At 39.5% G+C, this 23,556-nt stretch overlaps 1 protein-coding gene across 3 annotated transcripts; it reads right to left on the bottom strand.

Annotated features, from left to right (window-relative positions):
* Positions 1-435: 435 nt before the first annotated feature.
* LOC109937484 (marginal zone B- and B1-cell-specific protein) lies at positions 436-23,250 on the bottom strand. Of its 3 annotated transcripts, none has more exons than XM_020536064.2 (5): positions 23,183-23,250; positions 8,082-8,474; positions 6,063-6,184; positions 3,898-4,002; positions 436-2,245 (listed from the first exon to the last, which is right to left on the bottom strand). In XM_020536064.2, the coding sequence occupies exons 2-5, from the start codon at positions 8,304-8,306 to the stop codon at positions 2,080-2,082; spliced, it is 618 nt and encodes a 205-aa protein (XP_020391653.1). In that variant the 5' UTR covers positions 8,307-8,474; positions 23,183-23,250; the 3' UTR covers positions 436-2,079. The 3 variants fall into 3 exon arrangements, with proteins under 3 accessions (XP_020391653.1, XP_048471615.1, XP_048471616.1); XM_048615658.1 differs by lacking the exon at positions 23,183-23,250 and adding an exon at positions 23,134-23,148; XM_048615659.1 differs by lacking the exon at positions 23,183-23,250 and adding an exon at positions 23,101-23,126.
* Positions 23,251-23,556: the final 306 nt, after the last annotated feature.

Below are 23,556 nucleotides of genomic sequence, written 5' to 3'. Positions count from 1 at the left end.
TCCCTTCATTTACCACCCTAGACACTATGGGCTATTTAGCATAACCAATCCACCTAACCTGCACATCTTTGGACTGTGGGAAGAAACTGGAGCACCCGGAGGAAACCCACGCAGACACAGGGAAAATGTGCAAACTCCACACAGACAGTTGCCCAAGGCTAAAATTGAACCCAGGTCCCTGGTGCATTAAGGTAGTAATGCTAACCACTGTGCCACCCCAGCAGAATCCCTACAGTATGGAAGCAGGCCATTTAGCTCATTGAGTCCACATTGAAGAGCATCCCACCCAGACTCAACACCCTACCTTATTCCCTGAACCCTGCATTTCCCATCGCAAACACACCTAATCTGCACACTAGGGGAATTTAATTTATTAATTTAAAATTAGTAACTACAAATCTCTGAAGGAATTAAATATAAAAAGAACACATGCTTTTTAAAAATGCAAACGTTTTATTTTTCTCAACCATACCACTAAACTTTAGAATGAACAGAATAAATGCCAGAAACGTGTCTGCAGTACTTTTCTTGGGAATCTTTTATATTTGTATCAATGGTATTTGAATATAAATTTCAAATTTCAAATGCATACAGAATAATACCAACTATAAGTCAGTAAAAGAGTATTCAGTGAACTGTGAAAAGTCCGGTCTCAAACATGGTTTTAAATAGAACTTATAATAATTACCATCGCTATCTTGACCTGACTTTGGCACTGTACATATAAAAATAAATCCAGGTTATAAAATATCTCTACTTTTCCTCAATGGTTAAGTTAGTGAAAGTGAAGTATAACCAGACAGAGTACACCAGAAAACCAGATAATGTAACCCAGACAATGTAACTGTTCTTCACTGATTCCAACTAAGGTGACTGTAGAGGTGTTCCCATTTGGTGGTCCTGGATGAGGAAAATCAGTTGAAGTTCTTCATTTGTGACATTTGATCAAGGATGTATATATGGCTCATAGGTCAAGATAATAGCGTGTCTAGCTATAATGTTTCCATGCTGTACCCTCCCCAACCCCAGCCCGACATCTCCACCGTCACCCCCACCCCAGCCCGACATCTCCCCTGCCACCAGGCTACAATCTGCTGGTATTCACTGTCTTGGCTTCCCTGTGAAGAATGGCAACTCGGGCAAGAAATCATACCAATAAATGGGTCACAGTATTTGAGAATACAGAATAAGGAGAGAGAACTATTTTCAAAAAATTAAATTCAATTTAAAAATATTTTCATCTATAAATGATTACCAATTCTGATGGTTCTCCAGACCTCCACTGACAACTCATTTGCTTACTTATAAATTCAGATTCAGTCTAAGTTATTTAGAACAGGCACATTTTTCTGAACATCATCTTCCTGATGTGTGCAAATAACTGCCAGAGTACTGAATGTAAGTGTTGAATATTCCCGTTGGTGGTGTGAATTACCAAAAATTACAATTCAGTAATTCTTCCTAGATTCAAAAGTACCGCAGATATTATGTCAGTTGCAGTTGTTCAAACATATTTTCAGCTTTAACATTGCCTGCACATAGGGACATTGGAAAAGAGAACAATTTATCATAGGAGGTTTGAAGCACAATCTGAAAATTCACATTAATCATTACTTCATTTTCCAACAAAACATTGGCCTCAAGTTGTCTCCACCTGTAACAAATGGGGCACTAAAGAAACAAAATGACAACTTTAAACTTAACATTAATTCAAATAATTAAAGGCTTTTGCTTTTTGGTTAGTTTAAAGAGTTGCCAGTTAAATGTGAACTTTTTAAGTAGTGGGGGTTACATACTATTGGATTCAATAGGTTTCTGGGCTTAAGTATTTACATGGAAGAATATGTTGGAACATCAGCAATTTATAAGGTTATCTAACAGCATTTTAAATAACATTTAGATGAATTAATTAATCTATTATATAGTATTTCATGACAAGATTAAATATCAGAAATTTGGGTATGGGCCTGAATGAATAAAAAGAAATCCACTGATTCCATCCCCATCTCTAACACCCAGTCACACCATCACCCAAATTCCACCTGTGCACTTGTCACTTGAACAGCCAACAAAGAATGATTATATTTCATCCTTTAATGCTGTTTGGAAATTTTTCTGCTTGGTGCAAGCTCCATTTTTACCAAAACAGAGAAAATCTTCTAAATAGTCTCGATTGTTCCTGAATTCCCTGTAAATGTCCTCTTCTGTAAACTCACCGAGGTAAGCCTGGCACATTTTGAACAACCTGTAGGAGTTAGACAGATGTATTAATGATCCAAACAAGAGAAATACAATAAAAAAAATTGAAACATAACAAGTAAATGGAGGATATCTAAAGGAACAGATAATTATTGGAAAGACACAATAAATTTGTCAGTATTTGAAAGAGAAAATGTCAAACATTGTACTGTCTTTCAAATACTCATAGGCTGCTGCATGTTTCCAAATTACATTTGTGAACAGAAGAAACTATGGGTTTCTAATCTCTATCTTGCTGTTTCAACTTTATTTATACCTGAGAATCTGCATTACAAGTTATCAATATAATTCTTTGACTTTTTTTCTAAATTACCTTTTCTGTATTCATTTGTTTAATTATCCCAATACCACAATTTTTTTCCAATTTGAATTACTGAGTAGACAACCTGCTCACAAGTCTGCAAATCCTGTCCTTCAGCCAGAAAGACATTTAGGAGGATTATTATTTGATCCTTCCTAGCTCAATTTGTAGCACACTGATCAGGTAATTTAACACATAGTTGTGTGTAAAATCTTGCCAGTTGTGGTTCAATTAATGGAATTCCGAACACTTCTGAATTAGAAAGTTGTGGCTTCAACTCCCTGTCGGTAATGTGATCACAAAATTCAACATTGACTCTCCATGCTGTACTAATGAGCTCTTGTGGCAGTGATAGCATCCCTATGTCTGAGCCAGGAGACCTAGGTTCATGACCCACCCACTTCAGAGGTGTGTCATGACATCTCTGAACAGGTTGATTAGACAATACTATAGAGTACTGCAATTCTGGATTTAGAGATACCAGCTTCTGGATGAGACATCAAACAGGCCCTGCCTAGTCTTTCAGAGTGTCATAGCATTCTGTGGTCCTATGAATGTAAACTATCCCATGGAATTATTTCAAATAAGAGCAGAGTTATCGTGGCTGGGTGCTGGCCAATATTTATCCCTTGATCCCTTGATTAACAGCCTACAAACAGATTATCTGATAATTATTATAAAGCTGTTTATGGAGCTTGTGGTGCATAAATTGGCTGCTGCATTTCCTAAATCAGCCATTACATTTCATTAGCCGTAAGTGCCTTGAGTTGTGTGATGGTCTTGAAAAGTACGATATAAATGCAAGATTTTCTTTCTTTGCTGTGCACAAAATGATTTCCTGTTTTACATTATGTCAGTACTGTTGATGTACAGTATTTATGAGCATTTTGAAACATTTCTAAGCAACGTAAAAATGTGTTGCATAAATGCAAGCGATCCTTCACACACGATTGTATCAGTAAAGCAATCTTCATGATGAAGCTTTTGATGGTGTCAGCTAGACAACTGAAAGTCCCCTTAAGAATACAAATCTGTCATTGTGTGAGTGAGACATATCAAAATAGGTGACATCTTTAACTGAATTACTACCACATCCTTTCTATTATTTCTGGAAATTCACTGTGTTGAAATTACACGGATAAAATTGTCTAATTGTGAAGCAATACAGAAAACATTCCCCTGTAATACTTCAACATATCAACTACATTTATCAAAATATAAATATATTACACCTCAAAATCTCTTAAGTGAAGGGGCGACAAATGTGCTGTATACTATGGAACATAATGGCTACTACACTTTAGTTACTCAAATTTCAGTTTTTGTAATATTTTTACCGTCCTGGCCATGGTCCACTCATCACCATCACTCCCGTAAAATCTTCAGTCTCCAGTCCAGGGCCTGACAGACGTTTAACACCATTTACCTCTATTACACCATGCCTGCAAAGCATCAATGGAAAAAAATATATAACTTGCACAGGGCTCTATGTCAATTAACAATGAGATATGCTCTTAATTATAATGCAGTACCAACAAAATCTAAATCCAATAATGTGGTGCAAGTCTTTTGGAGAAACATTGAAATCTTGACAAATGTACTCAACCGAATACCTGATTTAATGACAGACACAACAGCACGAGAAACATCTATAAATGCACACTTTGTATGTGTTCCAAGATATATCTAAGTACTAAAAATGTCATTAATATACAACAGAACTTGTAAAATAAAGATTGCCCATTTTCTTCTCCTCTTTTGAAATACCAACTTACAGAATTTGGGTATGACAGTATCCTATGGTACCTCAAATGACTATTCTTCAATATGTTAGGGAGAAGCTGGACTGTGACAGGCTTGATTGAGAAGAAATGAGCACTGGATTAAGTGATGATAGATGAAAAGTATAATGAATAAGAAGAAGCTCATTCACTGATGTACTAATCTGGGAATACTGTCTGATCTTGCTTTTGACCACATGTGTCTCTGTTCTGCCATTACAGAGCCAATAGAAAGTGTTATTTATTCTCGATGCTCTACAGTCATCAAACGTCAACATTGAACTATCCTTGCCAATTATCATAGTGTACTTCGGGCTTTGGGAAACTAGCCCATTCTGCTGAGAAAACTGTTTAAGTGTTCAATAATTACAACTTGTATCAAAATTTGAAAATAATTACCATTGTTCCATGCTGTAGATAATTCATAGAATCCCTACAGCATGGAAACAGGCGTTTTGGCCCAACAAGTCCACACCGATCCTCAGAGCATCGCACCCAGACCCTTTCCCCTACAGCCCACCTAATCTACACATCCCTGAACTCTATGGGCAATTTAGCAATGGCCAATCCACTTAGCCTGCACATCTTTAGACTGTGGGAGGAAACCGGAGCACCCGGAGGAAACCCACGCAAATATGGGGAGAATGTGCAAACTCCACACAAAATTCTAGAAAAATTTTTCAGATATGGGGCAAGTAACCTTAATAGACATTAAAAAATAACTGTAACCTATTCATATAGTTTCCTGGACTCTTTGAAGCCTGGAATAACTTGCAAAGACCTTGCACAAGCCCTGAAGCCGTGCTTGAGACCCCAATTTGAATAGAAGATGAACTCTTATTTAAGTAATTTCTTTTTATCTTTATCAAAATGGCACCAGATTGTGGCAAACAAACACTTTTCACTGTATCTTCAGGATGTATGTGACAATAAATAAATCATACAACAATCATTCATTAAAATTATTTCTTGACAAGACATTAAAATCTGAATAAAGACAATTCAGAACTCTTACAGACAAATAATTTTTAGAAACAATCAGTTATGTGGTTGTGGGTAACATCTAACCTTGTTCTATCAGATGTTTTTAAAACCCGCTGATCTGAACCATAATCAGTTGAACTTTTCAGTCAGATCTTGTTATATAATTGTTCATTATCTCAGTATCTATATAATCTTCACAAATCCAAAAACCTTTTAAGATCTCTGTGTTATTCCACCTCTAATATTTTGAATTTCATTACAGTCAACATGTAATTCACTTGACCAGACCTTAAGCTCTGGAATTCCTTTCCTACACTTCTCTAACTTTTTCTTCCCCTTTAAAAATCTCCTTAAATTGCTTTGAACAAATGTGCAGCTTCTTATGTGATTCAACATCAAATTTTGCATTATAACACTCCTGTGAAGCAACTTGGGATGTTTCATTGCATTCAAGCTGCTATATAATTACAAGCTGTTGTTGAGCTCTTAGTCCCTTACTATATAGTCACTTAAATGTCTGCAATAACTCACTCCAAAGTAGCTGCATTAACATAAAAATACAGATTATTATTGATGAAGAAATCATTCATAATTGCTGAGTTATGTTACATAATCCCGGTTCAAAAGTATTTTCATACATGACTATTCATTTTTTATGCCAGTCACATCATTGTCCAGGACAGGTAAGGAAGGGAACTATCTGGGATTGTGTAAAAGATCAACTGTCAGAAACTCACTTTTCCCAACTCTGGGAGCAGCATTTCTCCAAAGCATCGGTGTAATCGGATTCATTCAACTCTGCTTTCCCTTCTTTCACTGCAGAGATTTTTGATTCCCACTTCGAAAGATATTCCTGCATCTTTCCAGCACAGAGTCAATAACAATTGTCAGTGTTTAAAAGAGAAAAATGTCTGTTTTTTTGATAATCATCATACTTTTCTTCTGCATCTGCACAATGTACCATATTGGAATAGTGAACCCCCATTCTGAACCTAAGTCTCTTCATTAAAAGTATTTTTTGCAGTTCCAAACTCCAATGATAACCATCATGTTATTCTCAACTTTGAGTGAGCTTATGGAATAAAGTAACTTGAGTTCAGATAATCTTCAATTGCCAGTAGGATAAAAAGAGGAAGGAACTTGTTTGTTTTGTTCTAATGTTCTATATTGAAACAAAAAGCACCTGCGAAAGATCTGGCTTCCTCTATCAGCACTGCTTTTTAGAATGTATTCAAATATCACGCCAGCAGAAATACATTTGTTCTATAAATTAATTTAATAGTGACTAGTAATTAGTAAGTAATTATGTAGAAAGATGTCACACAGCAATTACATGTTGACTGTAATGAACATCTAACATTATTCATGAAGTTTTTTTAACAAATTCAAATATGTTTGCATGTACTGCTGTGGGACAGCCCCACATTATCTCTGCCATTGAATCACCCACAACTCTTTACGCTGAATGGTACAGCACTCAAAACAAATTTGCCAGTTTCATTTCTAGAAATCTTTAAAACTTAGTCAGACAACCGACAATAAAATAAAATTTAACTGTTTGACAGATCTGATTGTCAAAACTCATATAATACACAAGGAAATACTATTTCCTGGTCCACTCAACCAGTACAGATAGATATGACTACACTCTACTCCCTACTGCGAAGCTATCTAAAAATAATTTAAATTTACATAGAGTCTTTCAGGATGTCACAAATTTACACATAGTCGAAGACAAACTTTTAAAGTGTAGGAACAAAAACAGAAGTTACTGGAAAAGCTCAGCAGGTCTGGCAGCATCTGTGAAGAAAAAATCAGAGTTAACGTTTTGGGTCTGAGGAAGGGTCACCGAATCCGAAATGTTAACCCTGATTTTTTTCTTCACAAATGCTGCCAGATGTGCTGAGCTTTTCCAGCAACTTCTGTTTTCGTTCCTGATTTACAGCATCCGCAGTTCTTTCGGTTTTAAAGTGTACGCACCATTATATTGTAGGCATTTTGTATTTGTTTTAAAACATAAATATAATTTGTTATTAAAGTTTTGTCATATAGCACGGAAACAGAACCTTCAGTCCAACTCATCTATGACGACCAAGATTCCCAAACTAAATTAACTAGTCCCACTGTCTGCATTTGGCCCATATCTCTCAAAACCTGTTCTATTCATGTACCTGTCCAAATGTCTTTTAAATGTTGTAACTGTACCCATATCTACCACTACCTCTAGCAGTTCATTCTATACATGCACCACCCTCTGTGTGAAAAAGTTACCCCTCGATCCCTTTTAAATCTTTTCCCTCTCACCTTAAAATTATGCCCTCTAGTTTTGAACTTCCCTACCCTAGGGAAAAGACCTTTGCTATTCACCTTATCTATGCCTCTCATGATTTCATAAACCTTTATAAGGTCACCCCTCTATCTCCCACGCTCCAGGAAAAAAAAGTCACAGCCTATCTAGCCTCTCTGCACAACTCAAACCCTCCAATCCTGGTAACGTACTTGTAAATCTTTTCTGCGCTTTCCAATTTAATATAAACTTTAGTATTTGTACTGAAAACAATTTTGAATTGACAGAAATTGACTGTATAGCTATTTTGTGAACTTGGTTGAATTAAGTGTTATGAAGAAAACAATGATATATAGTCTCAGATAAAAGGCTGGCGTTCCAGAAAATAAAAGAACACTGAGTAAGTCTCTAAGTGAAGAGGCACAAATTCCAAAGAGCAGCCAGCAATCATACAGTGTATTCAACCTACCTGATAAGAAATTGCTCTGCAGGAGTCACACTTCAAATAATCGGGCATATGGCTAGAGTGAAACTCCTCGTCATTCAGATTAGGTGATTTCATCTCAACTGTCCCCGATTCTTGAAATTGCCCTGAACTTTGAGAAGCATACTCTCTCCGCTTACCCTTCTGACCAACTGCGTTGGTACTGTTGCACAGATATACAGTTAGAATTGCCACAATAAGAAATCTCATGGTGGCCGCTGTGATGATTATTTGCACTATATCTCAATCAAGGTTATTGAATGTACAGAAGCAAAGGCTGGCATTTAAGATTTCAAACGCTGACGTGGTACTCCTGGGTCTCCTTGTGCTGCACCAATCAGGAAATGAAAAGTAGCAGCTGTGTGGTATTAAAAGATACTGGAGAAGAAGAAAAACAGACTTGTTATAGAGGTGCTTTCTAATTTGGGAAATCAAAAATCAAATGTAACCCAAATACTTTCTGCTATCTTTCAAAAATTACTAGAATCAAAACACAAAATTCTGAGTTAAATAGTTATAGTTTCAAAACTTATTAGTCTCAAAGGACAGTTGACACTCATGCCAAGGAGAATCTTCTCGTCATCACAACACATGGACAATCTCAGGGTTGGGAGACAGCTGATACTTCTTGCCTTCATCAAACCTAACCTAATCTGTCCAATAGATAATGTGAATTTTTCCATCATTTTTGTTCCTTCCAGGTGAGGAACACCTGGTCTCCAGAGTGTACCATGTGATTTGAATACATGGATAGCCAAACGATCATGCAGCAAGGATTGTTTATTTCACTAGCACCAGGTCATTGCAAATATGAAGAGAAATTAAAATTAAACAAAACAGTATTTAAATGGAATGAAGCCTGCAGCTTACATTGGGTTGAGGAACACTTTGTCTGCTCCTTCCCCTAAATCCACCTTCAACCAAAGAGAGTTTATTTTTCCAGACAGGATCCATTCAACTGCTCCAGCTGCCATGCTGCACTGTTGCCACTTGCTGCTGGAAGTCCTGGCACATCAGCTGAGCACCCTCCCTCACTGTCACCATCCATTGCTGGAGGTTCTGTTACAGACCTTCTTGCTTGAAACTTGCTATCTTGGCAACTACACATAGCACATGGTGACCGTATGCTTAGCAGTTGCATAATTAACAGGTTTAATAGTGTCATGATGGCTAGAATGCTCAATTCCAGCATTGTCTTCTTGCATCTTCTTGATGTAGGCAAATGGTAAGGGTTGGGGAGAAAGCCATAATTTGTTCAAGATCTTTTCAGCTCCTTATCTCTACTGATACCTTCTGAAGGATTCCAGCTTTGTGGTGAATCACCCATGTAGGGGTCTCGGTCGGTCAGGTCTCCAGAAGTCATATGATCAAAAGCACCTGTTGCTCCAGTTTCTTCCTCCCTAAAGGTTGCTCCTATGTCATTTTCCAGGGCAGCAGTAGGCCTCTCACACTAGATTCACTCCCCTGGATTCACAAATACAGGTCATACCAGGATTTCACATTGCTACCTGACTCCACTTCACCCAAACCATCCACACACTGAGACACCAAGTTCTGCTATACCACTGAGGGGACTGCATACCTCTGTATCATACACAAAGCTTCTGGCCTCAAGCAATTTCTGTCTGTGAACTGTTTCTTGAGGCTGCCCTCCACCTATTGTGACCACTGTGTATCAAAGTCCCACATATCCTGTATCTTATTTGGACTCCCGATATTCCAATTTTGGAAGGTAAAGTAGAGAATAGCCTATGGACAAGTGTGGGTGTGGGGTGGGTTGATATTATGAGCATAAACTAGCTCTGGAAGGTACTCAGGCCACTTCTGTTTGTTCTCAGTAAGTATGGTGCACAGATGGTCATGCAGAGTGTAGTTGAATCATACGTATTGCTCATTACACTCTGGAAATGGTGTGGCTCTTGGCAATGCCATTGATTTTGCAAAGTTCCTTAGCATCTTGATCTTGACGTTGTTTCCCTGATCACTGTCAGTCTGACATGGAACAATGGCACAATCACTCACTAAATCTCTCAACGCTACAGTTAAGGCCTTTTGGTCATGGATGGAAATTGCCTAAGGCTGGTGAACTTGGTGAACACATCCCATGACTATGAAAACATACTGAGTCTCATTATTACTGGGGAAAGAATGGTAAAATACATCGTAAGGACCTCTAGAGGTCTCTTGGTGACCAAGCATCTCATGCTATGATGAAGTCATTTCTCTGCTTCAGCCAAAGTTTATCTCTCACACTTTTGACAGCAGTCATCAATATCAACAGCTCTCTGACCAGGGCAGTCATCTTTTCTGTGGCTTGATATCCTGCTTGATTATGAATTGCCATCAACAATTAACACCTGAGGTTGTTGGGAAAGATGAGTTCTTCATCTCCCTCTCTCCTTGTTATGAACCACACAATCACTCCATCCTTTTCCCTGATCCTCTTCTAGTCCTTCAACGTTTTCTGTGGCAGAGGTTGTTGATTTGCTTACTGAGCTGGCTTGTTTTTGTTCGGACGTTTCGTCACCATGCTAGGTAACATCATCAGTGAGGCCTCCGATGATGTGATGTTGTTCTACTCTGCTTGGAATTTATACTGTCTGGTCCATTATGGTGAGTAGTGTCATTTCCGGTTTTATTCTGCATGGCTTTGTATATGGGGTCCAATTCTATATGTTTGTTGATTGCATTGTTAACTGGGACAATGTACCATAGTAGCCCAAGCCAAACATAGACACACACGGGAATTCCCAGAGGCATGGTTCTCAACCCGTAATGCAATCAACAAACATATAAAATTGGACCCCATATACAAACCCAAACAGAACAAAACCAGAAATGACACTACTCACCATAACGGACCGGACAGCATAAATTCCAAGCGGAGAACAATATCACTTCATCGGAGGCCTCACTGCTGATGTTACCTAGCATGGTGACGAAATGTCTGAATGAAAACAAGCCAGTTCGGCAAGCAAGTCAACAACCTCACCCACAACCCCAGCTACAAATCTTTGCTAAAACCTTAAAGTTTTCTGTGACTGTTTGGACTGTCATCAGTTGACACTAGGTGGGTGAATGCTGGGCCTTCCAGCAATAGTGCAGTCCACTAATGCCAGCATCAATCAGCTGAAACTGTCTTATGTCCTTCTTTAAGATAGATTGCATAGTTACATACTCGCGTGACTCCGTCTGGATCTGGTTTGGATCTCACTCAAAAGTGCATTAGTGACAGTGCACTGATTCTTAATTCAAATATCATAGCAAAATGGGTTGGAATGTTGCCTTTGACTTGGGCATGAGAATGGTGTCAATCAACAGGGCCCTCTAGCCAGGCATGGAAAGTTTTCTAAGGTCATCAGCATGTACATTATTTTTCACAATCTTGAATTGAGATGGTGTGAATTCAGCATTCATTGTGTCTCTGTTGCTTGAAAATTCTGCACTGATCAGAATATCTCTGAACTTCTAGAAAATACCCCACCTCAAGGTTGGCAGTTTGAGTTTCATATTGGAATAATGTTCTACATTCCTTTTGTTTAGTTTTATACTCAGATTGGCATGAGCAATAACCACTCCTTTCTGCCCTTGAACCTGTGGTAGTACATTTCCAGGTGAAGGAACGTAGTGTTAATTTCCAATACAAAAGGCAGTTGGAAATCTAGATAGCCATCACAAGTGATGAGACAAGCTTTCGCTTCAGGATGCAAACGGAGTCTTCTGCTGGCATCAAATTCCCAATGACACTCCATGAAATATCCAACCTCACACATTGTTTCCCAACCACTCCTACAGCATTCTCTGATTTTCTCAGCAAATCAAGGAACAGAGCAGCCAACTGTACACAGCCTTGCACAAATCTCCTATACTAACCAGCTATATCAATAAACCCAAACAGTCCCTCCTTGTCTTAGGCCAAGGCCACTCCTCTATCTACGAAAATTTTCTCACCATCAGGATTAATGCCTTCCATGGTAACAGTGTCCAAGGTACCATACTTTTGTCCTGACAAGTTCACAGTTCTCTGGTTTAAAGTATTCCAAGTTAAACTGTAGCAAATGGGCTAAGAATGTCTAGTCTTGCAAGGATCTTCTCAAATGTCAATCTGAAAATGAGTATGTTGTCCAGGTACAATAGGAGGGACTGAAAATTAAGACTGTCAAAAGCTTTATCCGCCACACTCATGAAGATGGCATTCTCATGTATTCATAAAGTCCCCCAGTACCTGTTCAGAATGCTGACTTGTTCAGGATACATAGCTGTTATAACTGTGAGTCAAACCAAGGCTGCAGAAGTAATTGGCTCCTATGAAAACTTACAATGTTTCCTCAATCTTAGGTGGAGGATAAGCATCCTTATGGTCTTTGTGTTGAGGGCGTTACAATCAACATATATCCTCAGCTTTCTGTCTTTCTTCTTGACAATAACTATGGGGGTAAGTGTACAGTCTTGAGAACTCAGGACATTTCACTCCAAAGATATTTGCAGGTAGTCCCAGACTTCCTCCCAGTGATGTGGTGGGATCTGGCAGTAAGGAATCTTTACTGGACAATCATCTTTAATTACAATCCTGTGGCTTACCATGTCACAATATCCGATGTCATCATTATCTTTACTGAAAGTTTTCCTGCACTTGGTCAGAGTAAAAACAAGCTACCTCCCCTAATTCTCCTCCAACTCACCAATGTGCATCTTTAAAATGAGAGTACAGATATCTCCCTCAGTCAGCCAATTGCTGACATCTGTGCCTGAAAACAGAGTTGACAGCAGTCTCGATTGAATCTCAGCCCTATCACAATTCCAATACCTCTATGGAGCAGTCCTTGGATAGGATCATCCTTGAGGTTTATCAGAGATAGGGCAGCAAGGATTGGATTTACACTTGTCATGCAGCAATCTGTTCCACCTGCTTCTTCAACATTAGGTTTATATCCCCGCCCTGCTGACAACCACCTCCCTGATGGTAGCTTCTTTCCTGGACTTAGAATGCCAATCATTCCTGTGATCTGGATGATGTGATCCCAAACTTCAAAGAAAGTTAATTGAGTTTTGTCACTGTTAAGTCTCCTTAACTTCATCTGGACATTCTCACCTTTATTTCTGCTCAGTGGCCCATCAGTAGCTCTTCCTAATTTAATTTGAAGGAGGGATCCAGGAAAATGATGCAATTAAACAACTTTACCAGCTTCAGGAATATGAGAAACAGATCTTCTCCTTTGGCTTGCTTGTACTCAAACTGTCCCCAAAAACCCTTATCAGTACCTCAAAGATCTGATGTGAATTTCTTTGAACATCTGTACCTCTGCCAAGTATTTCCTAAAGGGCTTTCTCTATAGTTACATCATAAATGCCAGATACTCACTCATGTTGAGGCCCCTGTATGCCACAACTAGTTGTGCATACTCAATCCAATCTTCAATCAGTTGTTTCTAGTCTTCCCCAAATCTGTCCATTGCCTTACTCATCGACAAGTAGAATATCCAATCAGGAGTATTAATGCTTTCTCTGCAGTGTTAAGGAAATGTACACAGGGAGTCTTGACCTGGATTTGGCCTGAAGGTCCAATTTCCTGAATCAGTACTTGAACCTCCACTGACAGACACTGTCAGTTTCAATTCCACTGCCATTCACACCATTCCAGCCAGGTACTTTTCAACATCATCAACCATGATTTGGTGCTCATGCTTGTGCTGTGGAATCCTGCCAATCATATCAGAAATGTAATATGCAATTTGGACACATCGACACTGATGGCCCAAAGATCCTGAAGCATCAGACCAATACAAGCATGAAGGGAAATTAAGGTTAAACAAGCATGTACAGTATATACATAAAATGAAGCCTGTGGTTTATATTAAGTTGAGAAAATCTTTGTCTGTCTGCTCCTTCTTCCCATGAGCTTACCTTCCCCCAAACACAATGTTTTTCATTGACAGCTGCAGTTGCCTCCCTCACCATTCTCCCTCACCTCACCTCCATTACAAGTGCTTCCTCACAACTGAGATGGAAACCCTATACAGTAAGCAAAATATACAGCATTCACCCATTATACTGTGCCTTGTGTTTGCCATCCACTGCACTGCACAATATAACTGAAAAGTTATGAACTCTGCAAATATTTCACTTGGGTGTGGAAGCTGTAGTGATGCAAAAGATGATGATATGAAGAAACGTATATTCTGCAGAATCCTAAAGATCATAAGGTACACTTATGACACCGATATTGGATCAATCTGCACCAACAAGCTCAGCTGAATTCAGGTATCCCAAAATAAATGTATTGACCACAGTGGGCAAGCTAATCTCAACGGAAGTCTAAAATGAGAACAAACCTCGGAAATGAAAAACTGTGCTATGCACAATCTGCTCCATCAGACAAAACTTGGTCGATTAGTCATCTAAAGGAAAATTCTGCATAAGTTCTCTCCATTCCCAATGAACAAAATCTCCAAGCTCTTTGCCTCTGCATGCTGCCTCATTTAAATCAATGTTCCTATTAAGATCAAACAGCAGACACCAATGGAGCTTTATGTTCTGAATTAAGGTTTATCAAACATTATGCAGAGGCTCTTTCCAAATGAATATAATTTGAAACAGGAAAACCATTGGTTAAGAAATATCAATGCAACCAGTTATCAGTCCTCTTTGGGCAAGTTTAAAGAGTCTTGCAGGTTGTTTGTGCATATTGAACAATATGATTCTTCTAACTAAAAGATAATTGTGAAGCTGTCTGTGAAATGATCACATTTGTGACCCCTATTGCTAAGCCTGCCCTAAACTCCAGTGACACAAATACTATTTAATTGCCTGTAAAAGCAAATTACCGCAGAAGCTGGCAAATAGAAATAAAAACAGAAAGCGCTGATAAAACTCAGCAGGTCTGAAAACACTCAGGAACAATCATATTAGACTTGATATGTCAACTCTGTTTCTCTCTCTATAGATGCTGCTCGACCTGAGTGTTTCCAGCACTTTCCATTTTATTTACCATGTACCTTCTTTTGGGCAACAGAATTTTCATTAACTCCAATCCCATTCATAATGCTAAAGTAATGAGCCAGCAAAACATCCTACCCCTTGGTAGGCATTCTATTTCATAGTCCGCACAACAATAATTCTTCAAGGTTCCAAGCTTCTCGGGGTTTATCAAGTTTATGATTACATAAACTTAGTTTAAAGAGACACTTTAAGTAAACATTGTCACCATCTATTTCCTGCTGCATTTAAATAGGGTTGTTACCTGACACAGGATTGCTCAGCAATCTGTGTTTTAAACAGGCCATGCAATTCAAGGCGAGAATTTTAGAGACGATGGTCCTACTTTCAGTTTGCTTTCCAGCCTCACAGTACATCAGAATAACAAAATTTACTACACAGAAAATACATTTGTCAGTTTCTTTGAAATGAGATCTAAGCCTTGCCTGTTTTTTGAAATCTTGGGCATATGTAGAGGAACTGATTAGAATTCAATTTCCTATCTGACTTTGCCTGCATCTCAGCTTCAGATAGGAGTTTTTTTCAGTTTTGTTTTTACCTTTAGTTTGTTTCTCTAATTTCTACATGTACTTGTTGGGCAGGATTTTGACATAGGCATTGCACGGGAGAGTGAGATCTTTTGTACCACTTCCCATTTAGATGGTGGGCATGTTGGTAGGTAGTTACAATAATAATTGATTCACAGGAACTTTTCAGTAATTAACAATAATTAAAGCAAATCTTTTCCCTTTCTTGGTAATGGACAGATATCTCTGCATCCTTCTTAATCCTCTCTATATATATATACTTCTTTTTCCAATCTTCATTTATCTTATTTAAATTAATTTGTTACAAACGAATAGAAGACAAAAAGATTAGTCAATCTGAGTTTGTACCTCTTGTAGCACAAAACCTGCATCAAACATCCACATACATTACAAATATTCCGTTGAATGTCTGAGCCTCCAAGTAGATTTTTTGAACATTTATCACACTGTATAACAGTTCATTCACATCTGCTTTTCATTCATTTACACTTATGTTTTCTGGCTCCAACCACTCTGACTTTGGATAAATATCCTGCGGTTACCTTATGAATACCTTTAAATATTATGCAACTCAAATATGAACATATGAACAAGGAACAAGAGTAGGTCAAATGAGAGTCTTTGGTTTTTATCTATGACGTAAACTTTGAATTTAGAAACATTGAACAACGGAAGGAAATAACATTCAGACCATCGTGCTTTGACCAGAACCTCCAATGCTTTTTGCTGGCCACTTCCTGAGCCAAATAAAAGCCTCGACCTCAGCCAAAAAACGTAGTAATGGCATGACTTTAAAAGAGCTCTAGCAAAGGGGGCATTGATCATAAAGCATAAAAATGCCAGTAAGTATAACAAGACAGCTCACAAGAAAAAAGAGCACGAATGTTTGGAAACAGGAGGCAGAATAGGCCGATTGGTCTGTAAAGCTTGTCCATCACTTAAAATGATCATGGCTGATTTTCTGTCTTCAAAACTATTCTCTCTCCCATTCCCCATATGTCTTGAATTCCTGGGAGACAAAACAAGTCTATCACAAGCCTAAGTATATTCAATGATGGAGTATTGACAACTGTCATGGACAGGGAATTACAAGGATTCACAATCCTTTGCGTGAAATAATTTCTCCTCATCTCAATGATCCTAAATGATCAATCCCTTATCCTGAGACTGCACGTATGTTTGAGAAACCCTGACCAGCAGAAACAATCTCTGAGCAGCTACCCGGTTGAGTCCTACAAATTCTTCTAAACTCCAGGGAATACATATGCAATATATTCAGCCTCTCATCATAAAAAGGGTACTGTTATTTGAGGTGAATGAAACGCAATTTTTTGCTGTGGGGAAGGAGAATAGCCAGAACAAGTATATGTATCATTTTCATCATGTAGGCAATTGATATAAATTGAGATATCATAAAATTGGGCCCTTCTTAGAATCATACATTGTGGAAACAGGCCAATTGGTCCAACAAGTCCACACCACCCCTCCAAAGAGTATCCCACTAGGTCCATCCCCTTTCCCTGTAACCCTGCATTTCCCATGGCTAATCCACCTAACCTACACATCCCTGGACACAATGGGCAATTTAGCATGGCCATTCCACCTAACCTGCACATCTTTGGACTGTGGGAAGAAACCAGAGCACGCAACGGAAACCTAGGCAGACACAGGGAGAACGTACAAACTCCACACAGTCGCCCGAGGGTGGAACTGAACCCAGGTCTCTGGCACTATGAGACAGCAGTGCTAACCACTGAGCCATCATGCCGTTTATGAAAAGAAATGTACCTCCCAAGAAGACAGTGAGCCATATAAATCAGGAAGGCCTTTACAATCCATCACCAGTCCTGAGTCAACCCTTGTTGGATGCTGGTAAGGGCATTATCATCAACAAGAAAGAAAAAACATACCAAGGTTCACTCTCTGGATCCCTATTAAGTATGCCCTGCTGGAAAGGTGGGTCTATGAATATAAGAACAAAGAGTCAGAGAGTTGTACAGTGCCAAAACAGACCCTTCAGTCAAACTCGTCCATGCCGACCAGATATCTTAAATTAATCTAATCCCGTTTGCCAGCACTTGGCCCATATTCCGCTAAACGCTTCCTATTCATAATATAACCATCCAGATGCCTTTTAAATGTTGAAATTGTACCAGCTTCCACCACTTCCTCTGGCAGCTTGTTTCATACACGCACCACCCTCTGTGTGAAAAAGTTGCCCATTAGGTCCCTTTTAAATCGTTCTCCTCTCACCTTAAACCTATGCCCCTCATGATTTTATAAACCTCTATAAGGTCAGCCCTCAGCCTCCGACGCTCCAGGGAAATTAGCCCCAGTCTATTCAGCCTCTCCCTATAGCACAAACCCTCCAACCCTGGCAACAATCGTTGTAAATCTTTTCTGAACCCTTTCAAGTTTCACAATCTCCTTCCTTCAGCAGGAAGACCAGAATTGAACACAGTTTTCCAGAAGTGGCCTAACCAATGTCCCTGTACAGCCGCAACATGACCTCCCACAACTCCTATACTCAGTGCACTGACCAATAAAGGCAAGCATACCAAACGACTTCTTCACTATCCTATCTACCTGCGACTCCATTTTTAAGGAACTATGAAGTTGCATTCCAAGGTCTCCTTGTTCAGCAACACTCCCCAGGACCTTACTATTAAGTGTCTAAGTCCTGCCCTGATTTGCCTTTCCAAAATGCAGCACCTCACATTTATCCAAATTAAAATCCATCTGCCACTCCTCAGCCCATTGACCCATTGGATTAAGATCCCATTGTACTCTGAGGTAACCTTCTTCGCTGTCCACTACACCTCCAATTTTGGTGCCTTCTGCAAACTTACTAACTTTACCTCCTATGTTCCCATCCTAATCATTTATATACATGAAGAAAAGCAGCGGACCCAGCACCGATTCTTGTCGCACACCGCTGATCACAGGTCTCCAGTCTGAAAAGCAACCCTCCACAACCACCCTCTGTCTTCTACCTTCGAGCCAGTTCTATATCCAAATGGCTAATTCTCTGTATATTCCATGTGATCTAACCTTGCTAAATAGTGTACCGTGAGGAATCTTGTCAAACATCTTACTAAAGTCCATATGGAGTACTGCCCTCAGCAGACCAAAATGCCACTTGGTTGTCAAAAACCCAGCCCATGCAGTATTGGCCTTAAAGATGAAGATGGTCCCTTGAGGTATGAGTGGGTGACAAACATCCATGCATCACCACAACAAGAGACAGTTTAAGCACAGAAACAAACTTAAAGATAATCAAATCTTTTTAACCATTTAATGCCCCAATAGCTGTGGAAGTCCTAGAAAGGCAAACATGCTTATTTAAATATTACCTGTCGCAACCCAGAACCTTCTAAAATACCTTGCAATAATTTTTGAAATACAGTGATGGTTGTAAATTTGGAAATACCTCAGACATTTTGTGTGCAGCCAGCTCCCATAACAACAGCAATGATGAGATAATCTGTTTTGCTGAGGGAAAAACATTCGTCAAGACCTTAGAAATAGCTCCTGTTTTTCTCCAAGACATGGTAAAACATCCTAAAAATGAGCAACTCTCAAACAAAATTGGATCCCAATTAGAATATATTAGTATAGATGATCAAAAGCTTGATCAAAGAAGTTTCATGGAATGAATTAAAGAAGGTAAACTTGATAAAATGGTTGAAAGCTTTAGGGAGGAAATTCCATAGTTCTGGGCTGCCAGTGGTAAAATGATTAAAATGGAAGATGAAGAAGTCATTATTCGAGGAGTAAAGCAATCTTGGAGGAATATATGGCTGGAAGAGATTATAAAGATAGGGCAAAATGAGGCCATGGATAGTTGTCAGCAGTCAGGGCACTGGTGTCATGGCAATTTCACTTGTCTCATAGTCCAGAGATCTAGGCTAATATTCTAGGTTCAAGTCTCACACAACAGCTGGTAGAATTTGAATTCAATGAATTAATTTGAAAAAAAAGTGGAATTAAAGCTAATCTCAAGTAATGGTAATCATCACTGATTGCAGTGAAAAACCACATGGTTCACTAAGAAGTGTTCTTTTATGTTCTTTAAGAAGGGAAATCTGTTCTTACCCAGTGAAGCCTACATGTGACTCCAAGTCCACAGCAATGTGGTTGACTCTTAAATATGTTCAAAGATAATTAGGGAGCATTTGAGGGCATCACCCACATCTCACAAAAGAATGAATCAAAATCTCAGCGACCTATATGTTCAGACATGGTGGCCAGTTTCCATTTGGTGATTACATAGTGGTCATGAGGAACAAGACTGCAAACATCCCAAATAGAGCCAGCCTCTTCTTTACAGAATCACACAATTGTTTTAGGAGGTCATTCAGCTTATCCCATTTGTGCTGGCTCTCTGAATTAGCATTCTTATTATTGCCATTATCTTGCCTTCTCCCTGTAACGTTATAACTTGTCCTTTTTCAAATAACAGTTTAACTTTCTTCTGGATGCAGCTTTTTTTACCTCCCTCTACCCCACTCTCATACAGTGTATTCCAGACCTAATTATTCACTCTGAAAAAGAAAGTTTTTCTTCAGTCACTTTTGCTTCTTCTGTCATTTATTTTCAATGTGTCTTCTTATCCTTGATCTTTTCACAAGCAGGAGGAATCGCTCCCTATTCACTTTTTCCAGATTCCCTATGATTCTGAATACCTTCTCCTCTCAGTGTTCCATTCTCCAATGAAAACAGTCCTAACTTCCCCAATTTACTTTCATTACTGAAAATCTTCATCACTGAAAGCATTGCCATCAATCTCTTCTGCATATTCTCCAGTGCTTTCACGTCCGTCCTAAAGTGCAATGCCCAGAACTGTTAGAAATGCTCGAGTTGAGGGTGAACCAGTGTCTTACATACATTGTGCAGGGCTGGATGAACACAGCAGGCCAAGCAGCATCATAGGAGCAGAGAGGCTGACGTTTCGGGCCTAGACCCTTCATCAGAAAAAGCATCTGCAGTTCCTACTATCTCTTACATACATTGCTGTTTAAACTCATCTTCACCCTCCCTGCAATATTCATGCACTCAGAGGGCAGAATCAGGCTATAGTCCAGAAAACCATGGGAACAAATATTACTTCAAGATCAAGTGAAATGGAGAATTGCTGAAATAAAAAAAATTAAAACTTTGTCTTGCACTCATCAGGACAATTCACAAGAAATACCAATGTAATGGGAAAATGACTGGCTTGTGGTCAACGTTACCGTTAAGTGGAACACTGCACTCGCAAAATTCAAGCGCACTTATTACTTGAAAAGATTAATAATGTCTTTGAATTACTTTTACAGCCTAATGGTAACATTTACATCATCTAACCACAAGCCTTCTCTCCCCTACTGAAGGAAACAAATGAGAGAAGTTGCAAATGTATGCATAGAGCATACATATGGAATAGCTTAAATGTTCTGAGTGTCCTGAAGATTTCCTTTCAACAAACAATTCTTTACCTTGGTTCTTTTTCTATCCAAATAAAAGGCTTGAACTGTACTTGCACAAATGTATCACCGGGCCATTTATTATGTCACTCTGCCCTTTTAAGCACATGTTCCAAAGGTAAACATTTATTGTGGTGAGGTAGTGGCACAATGGTAATGTCATAGAATCATAGAGCATTGAAACAGACCCTTCAGTCCAATGCAAACTAAACTCGTTCCACTTGCCTGCATTTGGCCCATATTCCTCCCAACATTTCCTATTCATGTTCCTATCCAAATGTCTTTTAAATGTTGTAATCGTACCCGCAACTACCACTTCCTCTGGCAGTTCATTCCACATACAAACCACCGTCTGTGTGAAAAAGTTGCCCCTCAGGTTCCTTTTAAATCTTTCTCCTCTCACCTTAAAAATATGCTCCTTAGTTTTAAACTCACCAACCCTAGGAAAAGACCTTTGCCATTCACCTTATCTACGCCTCTCATAATTGTGTAAATCTCTATAAGATCACCCCTCAACCTCCTACACTCCAGTGAAACAAATCCCAGCCTATCTTTATAATTCAAACCGTCCAGTCCTGGCAACATCCTGGTGAATCTTTTCTGAACCCTCTCCAATTTAATATCCTTCCTATAGCAGGGTGACCAGAACTATCACCGTACTCCAGAAGTGGCCTAACCAATGTCCTGTACAACCTCAACATGGCATCCCCACTCCTATACTCAATGGTCTGATCAATGAAGGCAAGTGTGCTAAACACCATTTAAATTACCCTGCCTACAGGTGAAACAATTTTCAAAGAATTATGTACCTGAACTCCTAGGTCTCTCTGTTTGACAACACTATCCATTCTTGAGGTTAAGGTTAGTTAGCACAGTTGGCCAGAATTAGAGAATGGTATAGAATAACACCAACAACACAGGTTTAATCCCCACACTGACTCTGGCAATTCAGGGAGGCTCTTCAATCTCACCTTGCCCCCATGCTGTGTGCAGTGGTTACACTCACACTATAGCTAACCAACTGTCTCTCTCTAATGGAGAGTGATATCTACAGTCTTTTGAGGGCCATGACTCTATATTCTCAAGGCAATCAATCTTCTATCTCATGCTTCTCTGGTGCCGGTCTTCCTCCTGGCTGGGGGAAAATGGAACTTTCCTCATCCCTTGAAGGGATGGGCCACCTGGAGGGAGGTCAACGTCCTCACAAACCCCCACCCTTACCTAGCCAGTGAATGAATGCATCCATGGCTCAAGATGTAGAGTGAGGCTCCTAAACTTACCTAGATCACTTAGCCTAGAAACTCAGAACCTCCTATGCTAGCGTCTTGGGGTTCAAATCCCATACTAGCAACGGATAAAATTTGAAATCAATAAGACAAAATCTAATGGCAACCATTTAAATATAAACATTGTCAATTTTCATTTAAAAAACCATGTGGGTTATCAATGCCGTTTAGGGAAAGAAATCTGACCCACGAGACTCCAGACACACAACAATGTGGGTGACTTTTAACTGCCCTCTGGACAATTCGGGATCCCACAAATATGTATTTTTTTAACCTGCATTTGTAGAGAGCGCAAAAGAAAACAAAACATAAAGTGCAGAAAAGAAAACACTGGTCTAGCAACATCTGTGGGATGAGTTAACGTTTTGAGTCCGATGTGACTACTCCGGGGGTTATATCTTGAAGAGAATTTTGCTTTCATGTCGTTATTCTTTGCAAATTGTCCTGATAAGTGCAGGGTGAAAAACTCTGACAAGACGCATCTCCGCTCAGCAATACTCAAATTCTGCGTCAACAAACCAGTTACTGTGGCAAATACGACAATCCCAAAAATAGCTCGTAAACTCAATTTTAAGTACGTTTCTGACTGCAGGATTTTGCATATAACGTGCCCGAACAACCCCTGCCTCTCCCAAGTGGAAAGGTTTAGAGGGCTAGTAATATATATTTAAAAAAACGCTATTTAAATGATCTGAAGTGAACCCGCTCCCACTCGAATTCACGCCACTACCGTCCGTTGTGCCGCTCAAGCTAAAGAACCCACCCTCTTCCCCCCTTCCGTCCCCAATTAGCTGAAACTATCACCATACGACCTCTTTATTGGGTAGAAGCGGCACTTCCTTCCCCGCCCTTGTAAGACAGGCTCTGCCTGGAACTAGCCATTCGCTGGATGGGATCGCCCCAACCGGGGAAATGATTGGCTTACAGCTGGGAAGCGGTGACGATTGACATCATGGGTGGCCAGTGAACGATACAGCTCTAATGATTGACGGATCAGATGTCAAGTAAAAGCGCGTCTTACGACGCTTGACGTCCCTGGCTGGTCAATCGGCTCCGTTGCTGAGCCTCGCGCTGAGTTTCATAACGGTCAGTGCACGCTGTCTCGTGCTGGACACGTGTGCAGTTCAAAGACGGTTCCTAGTGGAGCCATGGTCAATGGGCTGGACGTAGTCAAGTGAGAGCATTG

This window comes from Rhincodon typus, chromosome 32, assembly GCF_021869965.1.
Source record: "Rhincodon typus isolate 14 chromosome 32, sRhiTyp1.1, whole genome shotgun sequence".
Classification (NCBI taxonomy): Eukaryota; Metazoa; Chordata; class Chondrichthyes; order Orectolobiformes; family Rhincodontidae; genus Rhincodon; species Rhincodon typus.
Note: the sequence above shows the minus strand (reverse complement) of the source record. Positions and strands in the feature narration are given on the sequence as shown.